General features: G+C 38.6%; 1 protein-coding gene across 1 annotated transcript in view; it reads right to left on the reverse strand.

Annotated features, from left to right (window-relative positions):
* RELN (reelin) overlaps positions 1 to 18,799 on the reverse strand; it is a 263,525-nt gene that overhangs the window by 73,565 nt on the left and 171,161 nt on the right. The window contains exons 17-22 of the mRNA XM_088533254.1: positions 15,886 to 15,952; positions 14,727 to 14,960; positions 13,940 to 14,101; positions 10,238 to 10,474; positions 4,227 to 4,419; positions 2,130 to 2,242 (exon numbers count right to left, since the gene is read on the reverse strand). Coding sequence (XP_088389380.1) covers positions 2,130 to 2,242; positions 4,227 to 4,419; positions 10,238 to 10,474; positions 13,940 to 14,101; positions 14,727 to 14,960; positions 15,886 to 15,952 — 1,006 coding nt within the window. The remainder of the gene's footprint in view (positions 1 to 2,129; positions 2,243 to 4,226; positions 4,420 to 10,237; positions 10,475 to 13,939; positions 14,102 to 14,726; positions 14,961 to 15,885; positions 15,953 to 18,799) is intronic.

Below are 18,799 nucleotides of genomic sequence, written 5' to 3' on the forward strand. Positions count from 1 at the left end.
GGAAATCATGCTGAGTCCCGGATGTATTGCAAGTGAAATGACGTTCTTCTTATTGTAATTTTTTTCAGATATGTGATTTAAAATAAAAACATTGTCTTCTCCCCAGGCATTAAAAAACCTAAGGATCTAATGCAAATCTGTGGTTGATAAAATTATATTTGCTACCTTCTGAGTTACTATAATTACATTTACCCAATTATCCTGAAACTCTCATTCAGTCATTAGGTGTTGATTTGTTTATGAAGTCAGCAAGTGACAGCTGTTTGTATCTCATTAAGGCCTGTTCATATGTAAATGTCTCCCATAAAGCTGAAATTAATTTTCATCAGTGTTAGAAATGCACAGTTTGTGTACAATAAAATTTCAGAGAGCAGGTGCCTACATTTCACTTCTCCCTCAGAACTTGCTCTGTAATAGCAGATTTTCCGATGTTCCAAGTCTCAGCTAATGTAGGAGCCCTGTGAACTCATGCTTGTTGGCTTCAGAGCAGTCACAGATGTGTGTGTTGGTGTAAAAATACCAGCACACTCACAAAGTTTTACAGCAGAAGTAGGGTAGTAATGTGCATTTTTCAGCCCTTGTCCAGTGTGTCTGAGCTCACAAGCTGTGGCCCTCATCCTCCTTGTGCTGAGCTGATCCTGGCTGCTTTGCCCGGCCATTGCTCATTTTTGCTCTTGGATGCTTGTGGCCATTGGGAGCAGATGAAGGGAGGAGAGGAAGAGAAGTTTGACTTCTGTGGGAGAACAGCCAAGCTGAGCACTACAGAGTGGATCTGCCCCAGGTCCCCTGAAACAGGTGCTCGGGACAGCCAGGGCAGTGGAGCAACACAGCACAATGCCTACGCCTAGCAAACCCGACCTCAGTAACTCAGCTACTATTTCATTATTACTTTTCTCTACTCATAGATTTAAGTTGGAATTATTTGCTTCTGTCACCTCATATGCTGGGGAAAATTACAAGATCCTAAAAGAAAAAAGGGGCCACAACACTGGTATTAACATCAACTCTACTGTGTATAATAATGACTTCTAGTAGAATATGTATCTTACAAATTTAAAAATATCACCCTACTTGGGAATGCATCCTGCAAAAATTCTAGACACTTTTTGAACTAAGTCCCTATGTGAGTCACACATTTTATAGCCGATAGCACTCAACAGCCTGTAAGACTTAGTACATGATAATCTAACTCCTAATCAGTTATTCACGGATTTAATTGTGTCATTTGGTAGTATCTGACCTGATATGCTTAAGCACTTTATTTTTGTCCCTGATGTTTTGTATGGAATATTGGCTCCACAGTAGGAGCGTACAAGTGCTTGTACAATGAGCCTTGGAGGACACATCGCTGTTGGGTGGTTGGGAGAAAAAAGCTGGTTTTAGGTCATAGAGAGCACCTATATAATGACAAAGTAACTTGGGACAATATTCCTTCCAAGTGCTGTGATGCATTCGGATTGAACATAAGCAAGGTGTAATTCCAATTGGAGTTGCTTAATTCTCAACTGAAGGAAACAGTGAAGATCAGCAAGATTTAGGACAGCCTCTTATTTTTATGTTATAGGAAAGCCATTAGAATAAATAACGGAAGAAATTACCTAGTTAAAAATGCTAAGGCAGGCAAAATAAGTTTGGTTACGATCAAGTGAATAGGATTTTCTTTTCCTTTTTTTTTTTTTTTAATAAAAGAGATTGTTATTCTTGAAGATATGCTATAAAAACAAACAAGAGGTAAAAAATCCCAGAAATGAATTAACATTAATACATGGCTTTTGTCTGCACATGTAAACACAAGGGAACTTGCAAAATAAAAATGAACAATCCACGCAAAACCTTCTCTAATAAGCAGTTTACAGAAAAATGCCCCTATTTTCCAAAAGATCGAAGATTTATTGAAAGAGTGGTGATATGTCTTAAATGTATCCAAACAGTTTTGGTTGATTTCAGTAAGATTTCACTCTCAATACATGAGAAAAGCATTTTAAGCAAAAAACACCTACAATTCAGCCCCAATATTGCTCATTCATTGCACCTCCCTCAATACATCTACAGAGATCTTGGTCTTTGTGATAGCAAAATAAGAGCAGTGCACCCAAAATAAAACAAGATTAAGAGAAGAAATTGCTTACCAAGTCTTCTGTGGTAAAAGGACCGTGATTCTCCTCCACTGAATAAATTCACTGGAGTGATAAATACTTGCTGATGTAAACTCCTGACAGCTTGGCATACTTGGAAGACATTCCTAGAAGCAAAACATTTCAAAAACAGATTTAATGTTGAGGCAGAATTAGAAGTGAGAGTTGAACATTCACTGAATCAGGACCTTGTGTGGGTTCACATGTCAAAGCACAAGACCAAGAAGCAGAAGAATTATGGGATGAAACTGACCATCTTCCCAGAATACTAATATTACAGTTTCACATAGACGATCAGCACCCAAAACTTTGTGCTTTGGTTTTAATGGAAATACTAGTTAAGCACTGGAATGTTGTTACCAACCTGTAGATCACTTCTCTAGCTACATATTTTTATAGTCCGTTCTGTCACTCCTGCCATAGCACAACAGCTTTCTGACCATTAACACTTTTCCAAACATTTTTTCTTTCCAGTGCCTTCCTCGTGCCCATGTGGCATGTCCAATACAAATGGGATCTTTGGGACCGCCACTTATGTATGTTCTCTGAATGGTATGAAACTAATAGTAAAACAAGGACATGCCACAGTAGTTAAAGCAATTTAGAATACTTATATAGTTAAATATAAAGACTGAAGAATATATTATTATTTTACAGAGAAAGTTATTGTTCAAAAATCTTAGCATATGAAATAGAAGATCTGAGATCTGATAGCTTATTCTTCTTTTTTTTTTCCTTTTTTTTTCCCTCCAGTAGGCTTTCTAAAGGCTTAGTTTCCTTTCCAGCAATTTTCAAACATTTCTGTTTGATTCATCTCCCATAAAAGATCTTATAAAACAGGATCTGATTAGTGAGTGTGAAGCAAATAAAACTTTCAAACATTTTAATTAATTAGTGTTCTGTATTTTGGCCGGATTACTTCCTTGAAGAATACTACAAATAGCGAACTCTATTAGTCTTTTATCATGGCAACTTGGGTGGTGAGAGAAAAATGATTCAACTGCAAGCTGTTTCTGAGCTGAGCTCCACTGGGAAAGGAAAACAGTGCTAAAATCTAAAGGAAAGTGGTCTTTCATTAATGACAAGGACAAACTCCAAACACCTTCCAGTAGGAGCTATTTTTGACACCACGATGATTCCTACTAATTATAAAGACATGAAAATCATTTAAAACATGGTATTCATAATTTCCTTCTGTTTAAGCAATTACCTTGTGATGTAATCCTGAAAATCTCAGTTTCTACCCTTTCTCTATTGCTCCCAACAAGGTAAACATGGCAAAACAACTCGGTAGAACATAACATGAAACAGGAAAGGCTTTTGTAGCTCATAAAAGACGTTGGACTGAAGCCCTGGGTGTTGAAATGCCTCTATGTGTCCATAGAGCCTGCACTGAAAAGGCCCGGGGACACAGGAGCTGACGGGTATGTTTGTTAGTTCCCTCTCTGCCAGCTAAAACGGCAAACAGGCAAATCATACAAACAAGTGCAAATCGTGAGCGTGTTTGTGCTAAGATGAGGCTGAGAGAACTCGCAGAGGAAGAACTAGGGGAACTAGCAGAGAAGGGTGCGATTGGCACCTCGACCAGGGACCGTTCAGCACAGTCGGTCGGTCTTGGTCGTTCCTGCCCTGGACGGATTTGAGGCAGTGGCGGGAGAGGAAAGGCTCTGCATCACAATCCCCCAAAGGACTGCGACTGGCATTTACGAAACAACTGCGCACACAGACAAAAAGAATTTCTATCCATTTAAATTCCAGGAAACTGTACATGTGTTTTACTTTGGAAACAAAGCAATAGCACAGGAAAGATCTTGGCTGTTATTTGGTAGCTTTGTCTAGTGCTCCAAATCGTTTCTCAGGCTTGGGCCATTCCTGTCACAATTCTGTGCTGCAGATGCAAGCATTTACTTCCAAATATTATGGAGAACAATTTAAACATTATCTGTTATATCAAATAGCTTCAACCAAGAATTTCTGCATAGAATGGGAAGCGAGGAAAAGATCCTCCAGGATCCAAAGCCACAAGTATATTTTAGGTTAGCTTTATATATGCAGAATTTAATAGAAGACAACAGTCCTGGCTGGCCTCACCTCCTGAACAAGATGCCAAGTCAGGCCGTGGTTGGTGGAGTACTCCAGTTTCACCTGGTTGTCCATGTGAGGGGTAAACTTCTGGCCGCAGCCCATCACCAAGTTGAACTGTATCATATACGAAGCTCCAATTTGCATAGACTGGGTTTCCACATAACGCATGCTGGAAGCTAGTTTAGAATCGCCTGTGAAACTGAGACATGTAAGGAAAGAATCAAAATCCATATCCAAAATAATACAGAGGGCAACATTATGAATGATTATGTGTTAAATATGATGTTGCCTCTTTTTTTGTTCTGCAGACTAGCACGCAGCGTGAGATGACGCCTAGGACCTCCTTTCCACTGGTAGTACCAGGAAGGCATTTATGTATCCTAGAGTAGAAAATACTGAATTATGATGTTACTTATTAACGCTCTTTGTATTAAAAATGAAGTTAAGTCAGCAAAGGGTAATGTACAAAAAAAAATAAAGTTATTTCCCCAGGGATGTTAATTCCTTAAAGTCACATTATAAGAGCTATAATTTCATTCACACGCTGAACAGCAAAAATGGTAAAAGGAGTTTAGTTAAAATACTCTAATTACATAGCCCTCATTCCATTGATTTTCGATGGATTCCATGTGCAATGTATTCACTGACTTTTGACTGTGCATTTCAGAATTCATACCTCTCCTCAACTTTCTTTATGTACTGTGTCATAACTTTAAAGGAACTCCTGATTAAAGAAGACACGCAAGGTGTACTGATATAGGAGTTATAGCAGATTATCTAGCATATCAGACAAGATAATTCTGTCAGTAGTGATTCTTGCAAACACCAAGCATCATATAGGATACAAGGTACTCACTTATCAGTGATCAGAATTGTTTCAGTTTAAGTGAAATTACTCTTTTTTTAAATTTGCATTATTAAAAAGTCAAATGTAAGAGAGGTTTCAACCCCAGCATTGGGTCCTTCTAAATGGAATGATTTTAGGATAGTTCAGGTTAAGCGAAAACCTTCCTTAGTGAACACACTTTGTAGTGCCTTCAAAAGAAACTTAGTCCTTTCAGCTTGAACATTTTACAAGACTATATCCTTAAGCGTAAACAATGTAGGATAAGGATTCCGTCTTTTTAAAGAAAATCCCTACAAATCATCATGCAACTCTAAAGGGCTGTACTTAAGTAACAACAGTGATAAACATAACAATCTAATCAAGGTTGTTCTTATGGTTGAGTAAATTACAACTTAGCAGCTTAATTGAGAAATTCCTAATGTATCAAAATGGACAGTAAAACATATTAATTTCTACCCCAGTAAAACTCAAGGTCACAAAGAAATCAATGTAAAGCCCAAGGTTCAAGAGTTACTTCGCACCCTGTTCTAATGCGAGTTCACTGACCCACACCGTTGTCTATAGTTTCCTCTCCCAGAGAGCAATTATGCCTTAAATGTCGGCATTGTACCTTAAAGCTTTAGAAGAAATTACTGAAAGTTGACATGAGTTCTGTAATTATCAAATTTGCAGTTATTTGGAACAAGTTTAAGCTTCAGGCTCCTTTCCACTCTTTGACCTTGCTTTTCTGTGGCTACATTTCCCAAAGCAAGATCCGTCTCATGGTGTCATGTGAAACTGCCTCCTTGATCTATGTAGATCAATATCTACTAACTGATTGCGACCGTTCTCCACACCTTCCTTGCTGGAGCGCTGTTGAGGAAGACGGGCCCAGAAAGCTGTGAGCCGCCCTCTTGAGACACGGCAACTCAACTGTTTTTTTTTGTACCCAGTCTCTGTCGTTAGGTTTTTTCTTCTCAACAGAATGGATTATTTTCAATCGAGCAGGGGATATCAGTCCAGCTGACAGCCTGCGGCTGGTGGTGCATTTTTAGATGCATCTAAAACGCATCTCAGAAGAATTTGTTTCAATAATGTCCAAATTTCATTTTCTTACGCTTTATCTTCATCTTAACTTTATCTCATGCTTTTCAAAATGACAAATATCAACAATTTAAAAACTAAAGCTGATTTGGGCCAACATGGTTTTAATTTCTATGATACAGCTTGAAAATAGATGGCTGAAGTGGGAAATCAAAGTTTTAGAGAAGCTATCTTGGGAAATCTGTCAGTACATCCATGCCCTTCAGTTATGCAGCAAAAGTTGCGTATATTAATGATTTGAATGACTTGGCATTGCAGACAGCAAACTGATGACAACAAATCAGAGCTATTGATGTTCAGCTGAGCAGAATAAGGAAGTTGAAACTAAATAGTTACACTAAATAGATAAACAGATAGACAACTTAGACAACAGATAGACAATAGATAAATAGATAGACAACTTAGAGGTTGTCTTCTCCAAAAACATGAGGGTGCACACCTAATAAAAGTGAAGGTTTGGTAGTCAGCCTAGCTGCGAAGAATTAAATTTTTCATGTTGCCTCTGTTTCTAAAAAAAAAAAAAAAAATCCCTCCATTAATAATCAAAAAATAATCTTACACTCTGTTCTTTTTTTTTCCTGGTGGGAGACAAACAATGATTAAAAACATTTTTAAGTTTAGTATTCATTTTAATGCAAAAATGTAATACAAAAAAGTGGCTACAAAAATGTAGCCACTAGATACTGTTCAAAGTATATTAAGGAAGCAGTATTTTAAAATCCAAAAAGTTCTTTAAAGTGAATGTTAAGAAAAGGTGAAAAAGGAAGTTATTGAGGAGATGAAGAGGACACTCTGTGATGTTCTATAGGAAGCAGGGGAGGAAATGACATTATGGGCTCACAAAGTCCTTTATCATGCACAGATGGCCTCCAGCTGAACAGCAGCAGCATTAAAGGTGTGTGCTCCACCTCGCCTGCCACTTCTTCGGTCACCAGCTTTCCTGTGGATAGGGATAGGCTTTCATGCTCAACTACCTAATATTTTCTTCCTTTGTTCTAAGAAACACACAGCTGAAATACATAGCCACGTGCTGCAGAAGGCAGACCCGTGTTCTCAAATAAATAACTAAAAAAAAAAAAATCTTCAGAAATGGGAGTGCAGAGGCTGCGCTGCTGTATAAATATTTAGTTGTGAGCGGCTGCCTAGCGGGTGTATAATGAGAGCTGGGGATGTGCGGAGCACAAAACCCACGAGTGCCCCCAGAACAACCGCGCTACCTCCGAGCACTGCCCGCTAATTGGGACTTCTGGGAATGATATCACAGCGGATGGCAGCCAATCGTCGCTTCCCTAAACTGCTGGGGGATTCCCACACTCACTGCATTTTCAAGGCCAGTTCTTTCAGGAATACTGAAAAGCCACAAGGATACAACCCATTCTCTAAAGCTGCACTGAATATTGACATGACAGGCAGAGTCCAAACATTCACACTGGCCTCAGCTCTGCTTTCATCAAGCGCAGAAGCTTTTGTCTTTCCACATCCCATCATACCTTTTACATTAGGTAATTCCTAATTGCAATGCTATATTTTAATTATATTGTTACCTGAAAGAAGCATTCTGGATGTGGTGGTATAATAATTAAACTAAAAGACAAAATATTGTATAAACATGAGCAAAATATCAAGCTGATGTAGTGCAACTGTATTATATTCCTCCATACTGGTAGTTCATTATGAGCCAGGTTACAATTCTCCTCCAGGCTGCTCCAGGGACAACAGGACACTGTCCTGTCTATTTTAGTGAGTTAAATCATAATGCCATAAGCTGACGGAAGAGAGTTTGTTCATATAATGTTATTTTATTTGAATCCAAATGTCTGTTGTTTATTCAGGAAAAAAAAATAAAACACTTTGATATCTTTGTCAGTAGTTAAATGAATTTCAGCAATTGGCTGTACATATTCTGAAATACTCCAAACACTTTTGGGTCAAAACCTTGCTTATATATGAGCATCCTGGAGAAAGTACATAATAATATACATCATAAAAGACTTAAGAGTGTGTTCTGGAGTCCTTTCAGTGGATTGAATACACTTGTTGTAATCAGGTACTAAGAACCAATGTCAATCCAAATGTTGATGATTGCAATCAAATCAAATGACTGTTTCATGATAAAACAGTTTCAAAAGCAACTTTGCTAAAAGTCTGTGTATTTCAACCAAAACACTTTTTTTCTAAGTGACACCAGGTATTGAAAAGAACAGCTTCCCTCTCAACAAATATAAAAAGTCATTTTCCAAATTTAAGAGATATCCTTTAGGTTTACAGATTCTGGAGCAGAAATGAAAGCCTAATAGACAATTAAAGGCAAGCTGGTGAAAATGGGCCTTGAGATGACACACTGTAAAATGATTTATAGGATATTTACTCTAGTTCTACTAATGAAAAAGCAGTTGTCAGAGTTTTCTCAAGAGGATGGTTTCGGTGCTACTGCAAACTCTGCTCATAGAAAGTCACGAGTTAGAAAATGAGAACCAAATGCACTCACAGCTGGGAAAAGCCAACAATAATTAAACTACCAGCCATTTGTACAGACTTAGTATAAGTTTAAAAATTTCCCTTGAGAGGAACAAGGTCAGTGAAGGATAGAGTTCATATCTTCCAGTGATGATGAAAAATACTGATACTTAAAAGCAGGGAAGTATTGCAAAGGCTTTATTTCTTTACTTGATGCATGGGAAGTTTAACATTTTCACTCTGACAGAACACTATCAACCCTAGATTGTATGTGGGGTAGAGAATTTAGCTTAGCATTTATTGTTAGAGTTGCAGGAGGAAAAAGTACAGGAACTTCTGCTCTCATAAATAACCTGCCCTCCCCCCCATCATGATAAACTGGTCTCACAAGAACAGAGGGAAAACAATGTCATTAAAGGCCTTTCATTCCAACTCTTTGATTAAGAAAATGCAAACAGTTTGAGCCCTAACACGTTGTTTCATTTTAATGAGCAGCGAGTACCTTTCTTGTCCTTATTAAAGTGGTTAATGGTGCTTCTCCTGCCTCATTATCACCGTAAGAACACACTCAGAGCTGTTCCTACTGCTAAGCCAACTCCTTTTAGTTTGAGGGATGATCAGAAAGCCAAATTACCTTGCTCAGACATCCTTGTTAATAAAACTCCTATGGTATTTTTCTGGATGCCCATAGGGATATTACAATTACTTGTATTTTCTTAAGGTTTCTTATAATTACTGCGATTGTACTTTCTCCAAATGAATGTAAAAATGCTAATTAAACCCATAGTAGGTTTAAGTGTTGATCAGAGTAGGATGAAACTATGTTATCTGGATTTAATCAAAGCACAGAAATTAAACTGAAGTTACATTGTATTAAATTCAAATGTTACATTTGTGTACTACAAAATTTAATTTTTATGAAATAGTCTGACAATTTACTACAAGAGCTCCTTTCTGCACAATCATAACATGATTTTCTTTTTCATTGTTTTTCTTTCTTGTTGCCTTTAGAGGAACATGCTTATTGTTTTAGAGCAAGTGACATTTTCTTGCTTTCTGTTTCTAAATACACTGCACATTTTGGGCATAACTGTGATGCATGTGATAATATTGATCACAGCATAAATGATTAAGTGGACGGGAATACCAGGCAAAGTAACTGCAAATGGCTGCTAACAGTATTCTGATAACATTCTGCTGCCTTTTCTATTTTGAAGTGTAATATAATGTCCACACAAACAGATATGAACATGACTTATAAAATATTCAGAGTCTATGTTTTACACATTATTTCATAGCCTATATTCCTCTGTTAATTTAACTGGATTTTAAACTATACTTATGGAAATTTTCCATGTTATTTATACTGGTTTCTCTTTAAATATCTTGTGAGGGAGGAAATGCTACTTTCACAGTTCCCATTAAACATAAATCTCTGTGCAATGAGATGTAAGAATTTACTCTTAATTCCAATTAGATTAGTGACTGTATTTTTGTTCATAGTATGCAGATGAGACACAATTACTCTGAGTAGCTACCAGAAAGACTCATTTTCAGAAATCGCTTAGTTCTTAGCGGGGTGAACAGACAAAGAAAACAAAGTGGAATGTAAATGAATAAGTGTTCTCACCAAAGGGTCCAGTCATGACCACAGTAAGGCTGAACATTTCCCAAGTAGAATCCCAGGGACTGCGTGACTTCAACTAGGTTGGTGAAGTCCAGGCTAATGCTATTGAAGAGCACAGAGGTCATGATGATTTCGTCGATAGCCCACACATCCTCGCCCTGAGAAGAATGATACGGTTGCCACCATCTGAACTGAATGCCAAACTGTCTTGCATCTTCAGGCAGCTCCACTGAAATGATTCTGAAAAACAAAACAAAATTATTATTCCAAGTTTTGCTGTATGTAATGGGTAGGACTGAAGAAGGATGTATTTTAGACTTCTTTCTTTTCCTATTGATTCTGAAAATTCAGCCTACAAATATCCTAGCTTCTGCTGGCAACAGGGACAAGGGGAATCATTGCAGTTCCCTTGGTAGATAATGCTCTTATTGAAACCCAGCCACACACAAAAGCCACAGAAGAAGACTTCCCACTGATACACTACATTTTTCTCCTAAGGATCTCAGCAGATTTTGAAGTTGTTCCCCCTTGCCAGAATAAATCTGAATACCCTCCAGCTGAGACCCAGCACAATCCAGTGGCTTCAACTGGCAAATTACACTGATTTACAAGTTGCAGCTCCACTTCCTTAGACTATGTGGGTTTTATCCTGATCTGAGAAGATACAAATTATTTATATCTGTGCTTGATTCAACCAGCACCTACATCTTGCCTGTGCATCTCTGGTCCTAGAAGAATCAATCCTCCTAAATTGCCCTGTTAGGGCAGGAAAGGTTCATGTCATCAGTTAGTGCAAATATGTTTGGTCTTTATGGAGCACGCGCTTCTTCTGTGGTTGCTCAGAGAAGATACTGTAGGTTAGTCCCAGGAGCTTGTACTGGTGTGCAGGTCAGCAGATTTGTCATGGCAGTTATGTCAACAAACTTGTAATTGACAAACTTAAAATAAAATTAAGAGCAATATCTAATTTCCAGGAGCAATTATTGTACCCAGCAGCAGGGAGCACGCATTAATTGCCATAGCAGTGACACTTTCTTGAAAGCTCCATAAATCACCAGTACTGTGGTGTCCCATGCAAGGCACCTTTTGCTCTTTCATTAGTGTGACACCGAAGAAGGCTGGTCTCCCCGTTTCCTGTTCTGCCAGGAATGCTGTAGGCAACGTATGACTTTTGCAGAAACTTGTGTGAGGCAATGCTCTTTTCTGGTCCTGAGCACACTTCCCCTTTAGCGGCTAACTCCAATGCCTGCATTTTCCCTTTAACTCTTACCTCTGTCCTAAGCTCATCCACACAGAGACTTAGCCTCACTGACAATAACTTTCAGAAAATCCTAAGTCATGACATATACCACTGATAGGTGGAGAGATTGTTAAAAAAAAAGTGTCTCATCCCAGGGGACCAAGCAAACACAATTTAAAAACTCCAGTGTAAACCCCAGTGTTTGGCAAATATGGTAGCATGCAGAAGTGGCTCCAGCTCCAGTTAAACAGCTTCTGTCTGACTTTGATATGCTGGAGATAGATGAAGAGGGAGGGAGATTCTTGCTAATGACTTTTCTGCTGCAGAGAAGAAAAGTGTTCTTACTAACATTACCAGCTACCATTAGATTTCTCAAAAACCAGCTGGGAGACCTTTGCTCTGATCTCATTCTTTCAAGCTATGCGCATACCTAATATTGAAAAGCCACCGCTGTTCTGCTCAGAAGAAAAATGCAGCTGTCAAATGTTAGCAGATTAAATGCACCTTTTCAGCAGAACATTAAATGTGTGATTATTTTTTGTGTGACTGAAGATTAATTAAATTTCTGGATACAGATTGATTGCCCAACTTTATATCAGTCCATCTATGTTTCCAAAAATGTTTATATTTGTAGACAACATAATATAAAAAGGTGAAGCTTTCTTCATGTTCTTCAGTATAATTATTCCCAGTATTATATTATCTTCAGATTTGTATATCTGTCATTTCTATGTCTACACAGAGCAGACTGCACATAACCCATGGCAAAATCTTTCTAACCTGGGTATGCTGTGCTTACCTCTTTGCCCCGTCAGCCCCGTCAGAACAACAGAAACTGTGTCTCATAACAAATTTCAAAAAGTAAAAGTCTCTACCATCAATATAATTTACTACATTAATATCTACAACTTCATTAAAATCAGTCACCAGAATGTGTATTTTCCTTTTTGTTATAAAAAATTAATAGTGCTATATATTAAAAACCTTTAGGGAAATAAAATTCCTACAGCTGTAATCTTGAATCTAAGAATTAGAAACAGGACAATATAAAATATATATGTGAATATAATAAAGGATGTGAAAGGAAATTTTGAAGAAGTTTTATGAACATTTCAGGTCATAGGATATTTCTTATGGATACATTTAAAACTTTAGAAATTAAAGCTCATATGCAGTGCGCTTCACCAGATACAGTCATTCCACTCAGATTGTTGAGTGTGTCTTACTGCTTCTAAGAAATTTATTAGCTGTTACAACTGTTATGATCTCTTTTTTTTTCCACCAGAGTATTCTTAATCATCTTTTGTACTATTGAGATACTAACAAGAGGAGGAAAGCTAAATTTTTTTTTTTTTTGGTACAGGCTGATCTGAGCCTGGGAAATGTAAATCAAGAGCAGTTATACGTAGCTGGAGTGAAAGGCACAGCTAGCTGAGGCCCCATGTCTCAGGTTTGCTTGTGCCTTGTCCTTATTGGAGTGGAGAGAAACAGAAGAGGATGCAGAGCAGGAACTGGTGCAAGGCCGCCCTAGGCAGGAGCTGGCTCACTGCGAGGGACCCGCAAAGCCACTCTTAGCTTTGCCCCTCACATAGAGGCCCTCCTTGCACCAGGATTTACTGGCTCACTTGAGGGACCTCACGAAGATTCACCCTGCTCCCCGATGTGAGTGAGATCCCCTGAGCCAGGCAGGACTGCCCTGGGCTTGCAGCACTCACACGCTCACGGAGACTCCTGATTCTGCCTGAGCAATCCAGGTTGGTAGAATGGCTTCACAAATGCAACAATAACTGCATTCTTCTCTAGCTAGGTTAAATATGTCCCTCGCTACACGGGGGCCATATGCAGGTGCCGCCAAGCAAGATGAACTCTTTGTTTGGCTTCTTGGGAAGATTTGCAAAATTCCCTAGGACCAGACACATTGGCAGGTCCTCCCAGATCACTGCGTCCAATGCACACTTCCAGGCACAGAGTCACGTAATCCCTTTCATAAACACAGCGGGAGCAACGTCCCTGCAGACTGAGGGAAGCCCTCATGGTCAGACTTCATTCTGCTGTGCCTGCACACCCTGTATCCCAGGGGATGCTGCAGTAAAGGTATCTTTGGCTTAAAAGCTGCAAATAATTTATGTTAATTTTTCACTACAAGTAGCTGCTTCCCTGGGAAGAGTCCCACAAGCACCTTTCTTCCCTCCCATCCCGCGCCGCCTCTGCTTGTTCTGCCATGTCTCCCGAGAGCTGGACCTCATTAAATCCACGGATTCACTGCTATAGAAGCAGGCAAAAGAGTAAGCGATATCTCCTGCATGCAGTCTTCACCCTGCTCACTCCTGCGCCAGGCGCCCACGTTTGGGCACAGATATTTCAGTGCGCATGTGCTTACTCTCAGTGTTGCCGTGACTGCTACGCCCAGGACTAACTGCGTGTACATAATGCTCTTCATCACTCCTCGCTCTGCATGCACATACCTTGGCTCGTGGTAGTTCAGATAGGAATAGTGCTCCAGCAGTTTCCAGGTAATGCCGTTGTCGTATGAATAGTGCAGCAACACTCCTTCGCCCGGCTGATCGGGGGCTTTGCATGTGCTCAGTACAGATTTGCTTCCCAGGCGAAGTGTGAACTGGAGGAACCTGGATCAGAATTACATAAATACTCGTTGGGTACCATTTACACAGTGATTTTTTTGTTTGTTTGTTTTTTCAAATAACCAGGTTGCTTTCTGATCGACTCAATCTAGACAAATTTTGATAAATATCAGTTACGGGTTTTTGTATGTGCAATTTGTTTTTACTGTCAAGTAATGCGGTGTGGCGCATATTTTTTAAAAATGCCAATTTTACAGCATTTAATTATTTATTAGGCTCTGAAGGGGAGGCAGAGGTAGTGAATGGATCTAATCAGCTGCCACAAGCCGTCAAATAAACACAACCTTATAAATAATTAATTAGCACTTGGCTTTGACGCTCAGGTTTGAGATTAACATTTCATATTTTCCAACCTGGCTGTACAATAAGTTGCCCCCAGTCTACTTTAGGCTCTGTTGTTTACAAAGCAGGGAAGAAAGGAAAGGCTGTATAGGTGTTAAACCACAGCTAAAAAAGAAATTGTTTTTTTTTTTTTTTAAAGAACCCTTTTGTTCCTGCTAAAATGTTTGGCTTAATAGTACAAAAGTTCGTAGCCCGAAGGGCAGAGATTTCTATCATCAGAGCAATTTCCCTATTTCTTTGTATCCTATTGCAACTCTCTTCTCCTCACCTGGACTGGGAGCTGTCAAGAAAAGATGTGACCAGCTGACGCCTTCCGTCCTTGTTAAAAACCAAGGCCTTGCCACTAGCGAGGACCCCGCAGCCAAAGCTGACCTCGGCGCCGCGGATGGAGTAAAAGTTGTGGTAGGAGGAGAGGCGGGAGCTGGTGAAGCTCTCTGATATGAACGTGGGGAAGGTCTGCGAGGCCGTCTCACAGGCAGGCCCTGAGAAGCCGGGATCACACCTGCAGGCAAAGGGAATTAAAGCACCGTGTAGGTAATGCCAGGTTTCCGTTTCACCTGTCTGCTCCTGTGGCTCGTTCGCAACCTAAAAAAGCATGATCTGAAGATACCTATCAAGTCCTTCTCAAATCTAAGGACCAAGAACATCTTTAAACTATAGTTATGTATTCTATAGCTCATATCTTTCTTTTGCTCCTAGTGTGCCTTTTCAATTAAAAAAAAATCATGTTTGTGCATTAAAAAGAAACGATATCCACATATGACATACCACATTGGAAAAATTGTATTTGTTTTTGGTACAAAAATATCATTGTTGTAGTTTAGAGTTGTTCATATGTGAAGTGATTAATCTGCTTTTGTATGTCAGAGGTGACCACAGGGAACTGTGTAATAGGACAGAATGTGCAGTGGCTCAGACTCCCTTTAACATCTAGAATTAGTTATGCCACAGTTTTGAAAGTGCTTTCTGATTTTTCAATCAGTACCTTTACTTTTTAGCTGGAACACTTTTAACAAGCCTGACTCAAACCCCGAGATGGATGGCCTGCACTTTTGGTCTGTTAGGCTATGGGATACTAGAACTTTGAAAGTAGAAGTTATTTCAGCAATTTAGTATAAAAGTGATATATCTCCAAATTACTCATAAAAGGAGTATAAACATGTGTAACTGTTATTTCAATGTACTATGTAACACATCTTCAGGTCAACTGGAAGTCAGATTCTCTCCCAAAAGAAAACTAAAAATTTGCTGCTGATTAGAAAGACCGAACTTTCTCACTTTTCCCTCGGGTGAGTTTTAGGCACTCTGGGAGCTATGTTACTTTTATAATTAATCATCTGAAAAGCAAGGGCTGACATGAAAATCACTTCAACTCTCAGATCATCAAGTGACCTATATGGCAGAAACTACAAAATTATAACTCTTACTTGCAGCCATTTCTTGTACACTGTCCTCGCCCTGAGCAGAATTTGAGGCAAGATGGACCAATATAAACTGCAAAGAAAAGAAATTAATTGAACAAGTGTTTATGTTATGTGACAAACAGAATATAACCAATACAAGAAAGTACATGGACCTGATCAGGTAGGTACTGCATTTATCTTAATCCTACTTGATGGCATAAATCTACAAAGAGATGAAATGTATTTACTTGTGTCTTTATGAAGAATCTTTTGCTCTGTGTCAAAGATAGCCAGGGATAATTCATTATTCAATAGGTAATGTCTACTGGGGGCTTGAGGCACTGGTGATGTTTTAGTTAATGTACCTGATGTTCTCTTCTAATATTGTGAATGAGAAGATTGGATGAGGTGCTTCATCCTGGCCATCTTCTTGCTTTCCTTTTTCTTGCTCAAGGGATATAGTCACATTCCAATTATATGTTCCCGACATAGGCATATTGCAACTGTATGTTTTTGTGTCACCATAACTAACTTCACTGGATTTACTGAAATCAGAATCCGCTCTGATCCATCTTGATGAAACATTAAACATCATGGACTTTCATTTAGTCTTTCAAATGAAATAAAAATCCAAATCATAGGCACTGAAAAATACTCAATTATTGTTTTACTGCTTTATTTCATCTTCCTCTAAGGATTCCTAATCCTTGTAGATACTTTGGGATAAACATTAAGGTGAGCAATAAGGTAAGATTAACAAGCCTCAGCATAGTCTGCATCTCACTGCACTATCACAAAGGCAGGCATTTATCTTGCCGTCAGAACTGGGCTTTCTTGTAGACTTGATGCTAAGAAACCAACAGCATCATTTAGACCTCGGTCTGGTCCAAGGCAGTAACTTGTGGACAATGTTCCTCTAACCATTTCTTGATAAACCTAATTTCATCATGGATAGTGTCCCCCTTTCAGCTCAAGAATACCTATTATTTGGAGTTACCCACTTGTGCTGTGCCTTTTGAATTGTCATCCAAATAGCCACCAATTTGAGACCATATAGAACCATCTGCACTTATACCTGTTTTATAGTACTGCCCATCATAACAGGACTCCTGTGTGGCGGCCCTCCAACCTCCTACTAGTTACTCCCTGTACCTAAATCCCCATCAGACTTCATGGGCTCTCTAGATTTTCGCACTTTTCAGAGTGCAAAAAATCTGTTCCGTCTGCTTGAGTTATTTGCCTGTGCTGAGGTCTCTTTGAGGGGGTGGAGGAGTAGAAGGGTTAACTATGTAATGATGTTACTCACAATGAGAAAGCCTCATGGAGGCTGGCAGTTTTCCAGTGTTTCAGAAAGATGGCTGGATTCCAGATTTCACGTAAAACTTAGTTCATATTAGAAAACAGTTCTGAAGCTGTAAGTCTGAGTGCCATGTCCTTGAAATTCTTCTCTCTTGAAGAATTTGAGTGGTTTGTTGATATTTGTTAATCTTTTCCCATTACTGTAAACCTTCAATTCTACTACTAGAGGCAGGCAAGACCTCAGAAACTCTGGCAACTTTAAGAGCTGATTTCGGTATCATAGAAGCCATCCTATGACTCAAATAATACATTTTAGATCAGGCAGATGGCTGGTAAAACTGCCTCTGAGATAGTGTGCCGTGCTGGTGAGCCCGCAGTATCCCTTGACAGAACTGCATTTACTCTTTCACTATGAAATCAGAGTACTTTATTTTATAAGGAAAGGCAGCACAGATATAGGAATTCTGTGTTAATTTTTAAAATCAAGATATTTTGTTCTGTTGCAATAAAACTGGTGTGTTGGACTAATTTTATTCCCTTCTTGTTTCTGTGAACTTCTCTGGCAGTTATACTCTGCATTTAATTAGGTTTCCACTCACCATTGTGGATCATAGACATCAGTGTCCTGATACCTTCTTGTGTAGATATACACATATTTTTCTTTCATTTTACTTTCTTTTAGATCTCTATCATCATCTCTAAAGACAAGGATTAATACTACATCCAGAATGTCCAGATGATACTACCTCCCATTAAGGTGAGTAAGGGAGTAATTTTCATTACTTTTTGTAAAAAAACTTTCATGTGGGGCATTACATTATCTTGGCAGTTTCAAAGATTTTCTTTCAAAAACTAGGAATTAATCTATTAAGAAAAAAAAAAGTGAAATCTATTTGCCAATTCCAGGTTTCACATCAAATCCTATTAGGAACCTCCATGAAATTTCCTAGGTAATTTCAGGTCACTATACATCTTTATATTACATATTTAACTCACACATTTAGCAAAACAAATTCTAGACATAGTTTACTTTTAGCTCCAAAACATGTAAGACCAATTAGAAAGCTAGAAATTTTACACCTTCGCATATTTATGCTTATTTATATTTATATTTATTTATATTTATATTTATGCTTCGCATGCTTATTTCTGCATTTCATATAATGTATATCTTATATCTTGTTTTCCTAAAGTACATTTTGTGTTTTAAAATACTTCCTATCATGTCTGGCAAACAGTAAGTTTTACAGTCATATGAATCAAAATAAGCACCTCTCAGTTCTTTCATGTGCATTTAAAAATCAAGTAGGTGAAAAATAATTTCCTGGAACAAAAATAGTTCCCTGTCACCAGATGGTACTTTTCCTCTTAAGATATTGTAAACAATGTATAAGCACATGCCAGTATCTTGCGAACAGCAGTGCTTTGTGAAGGTCTTCCATGTCCTGAAGGGCTAGTATGTCCCAGATGCTGCAATGGTTACTTAGGCTAGAACAGCACGTGTCCTTAATAGCACACTGTAGTACCTATCTATGTAATTAGGACTAAGCAGTCAAGAAGAAATGTTATGTTAGGTCATTGCCACCAATATCTTTTACTGGAAAGCATTCAATTAAAAAAGAAAGTCAGTAATCTACAT

This window comes from Tinamus guttatus, unplaced genomic scaffold, assembly GCF_059628265.1.
Source record: "Tinamus guttatus ecotype Peru unplaced genomic scaffold, ASM5962826v1 Tinamus_guttatus_pri_ptg000489l, whole genome shotgun sequence".
In the NCBI taxonomy this organism is placed as follows: Eukaryota; Metazoa; Chordata; class Aves; order Tinamiformes; family Tinamidae; genus Tinamus; species Tinamus guttatus.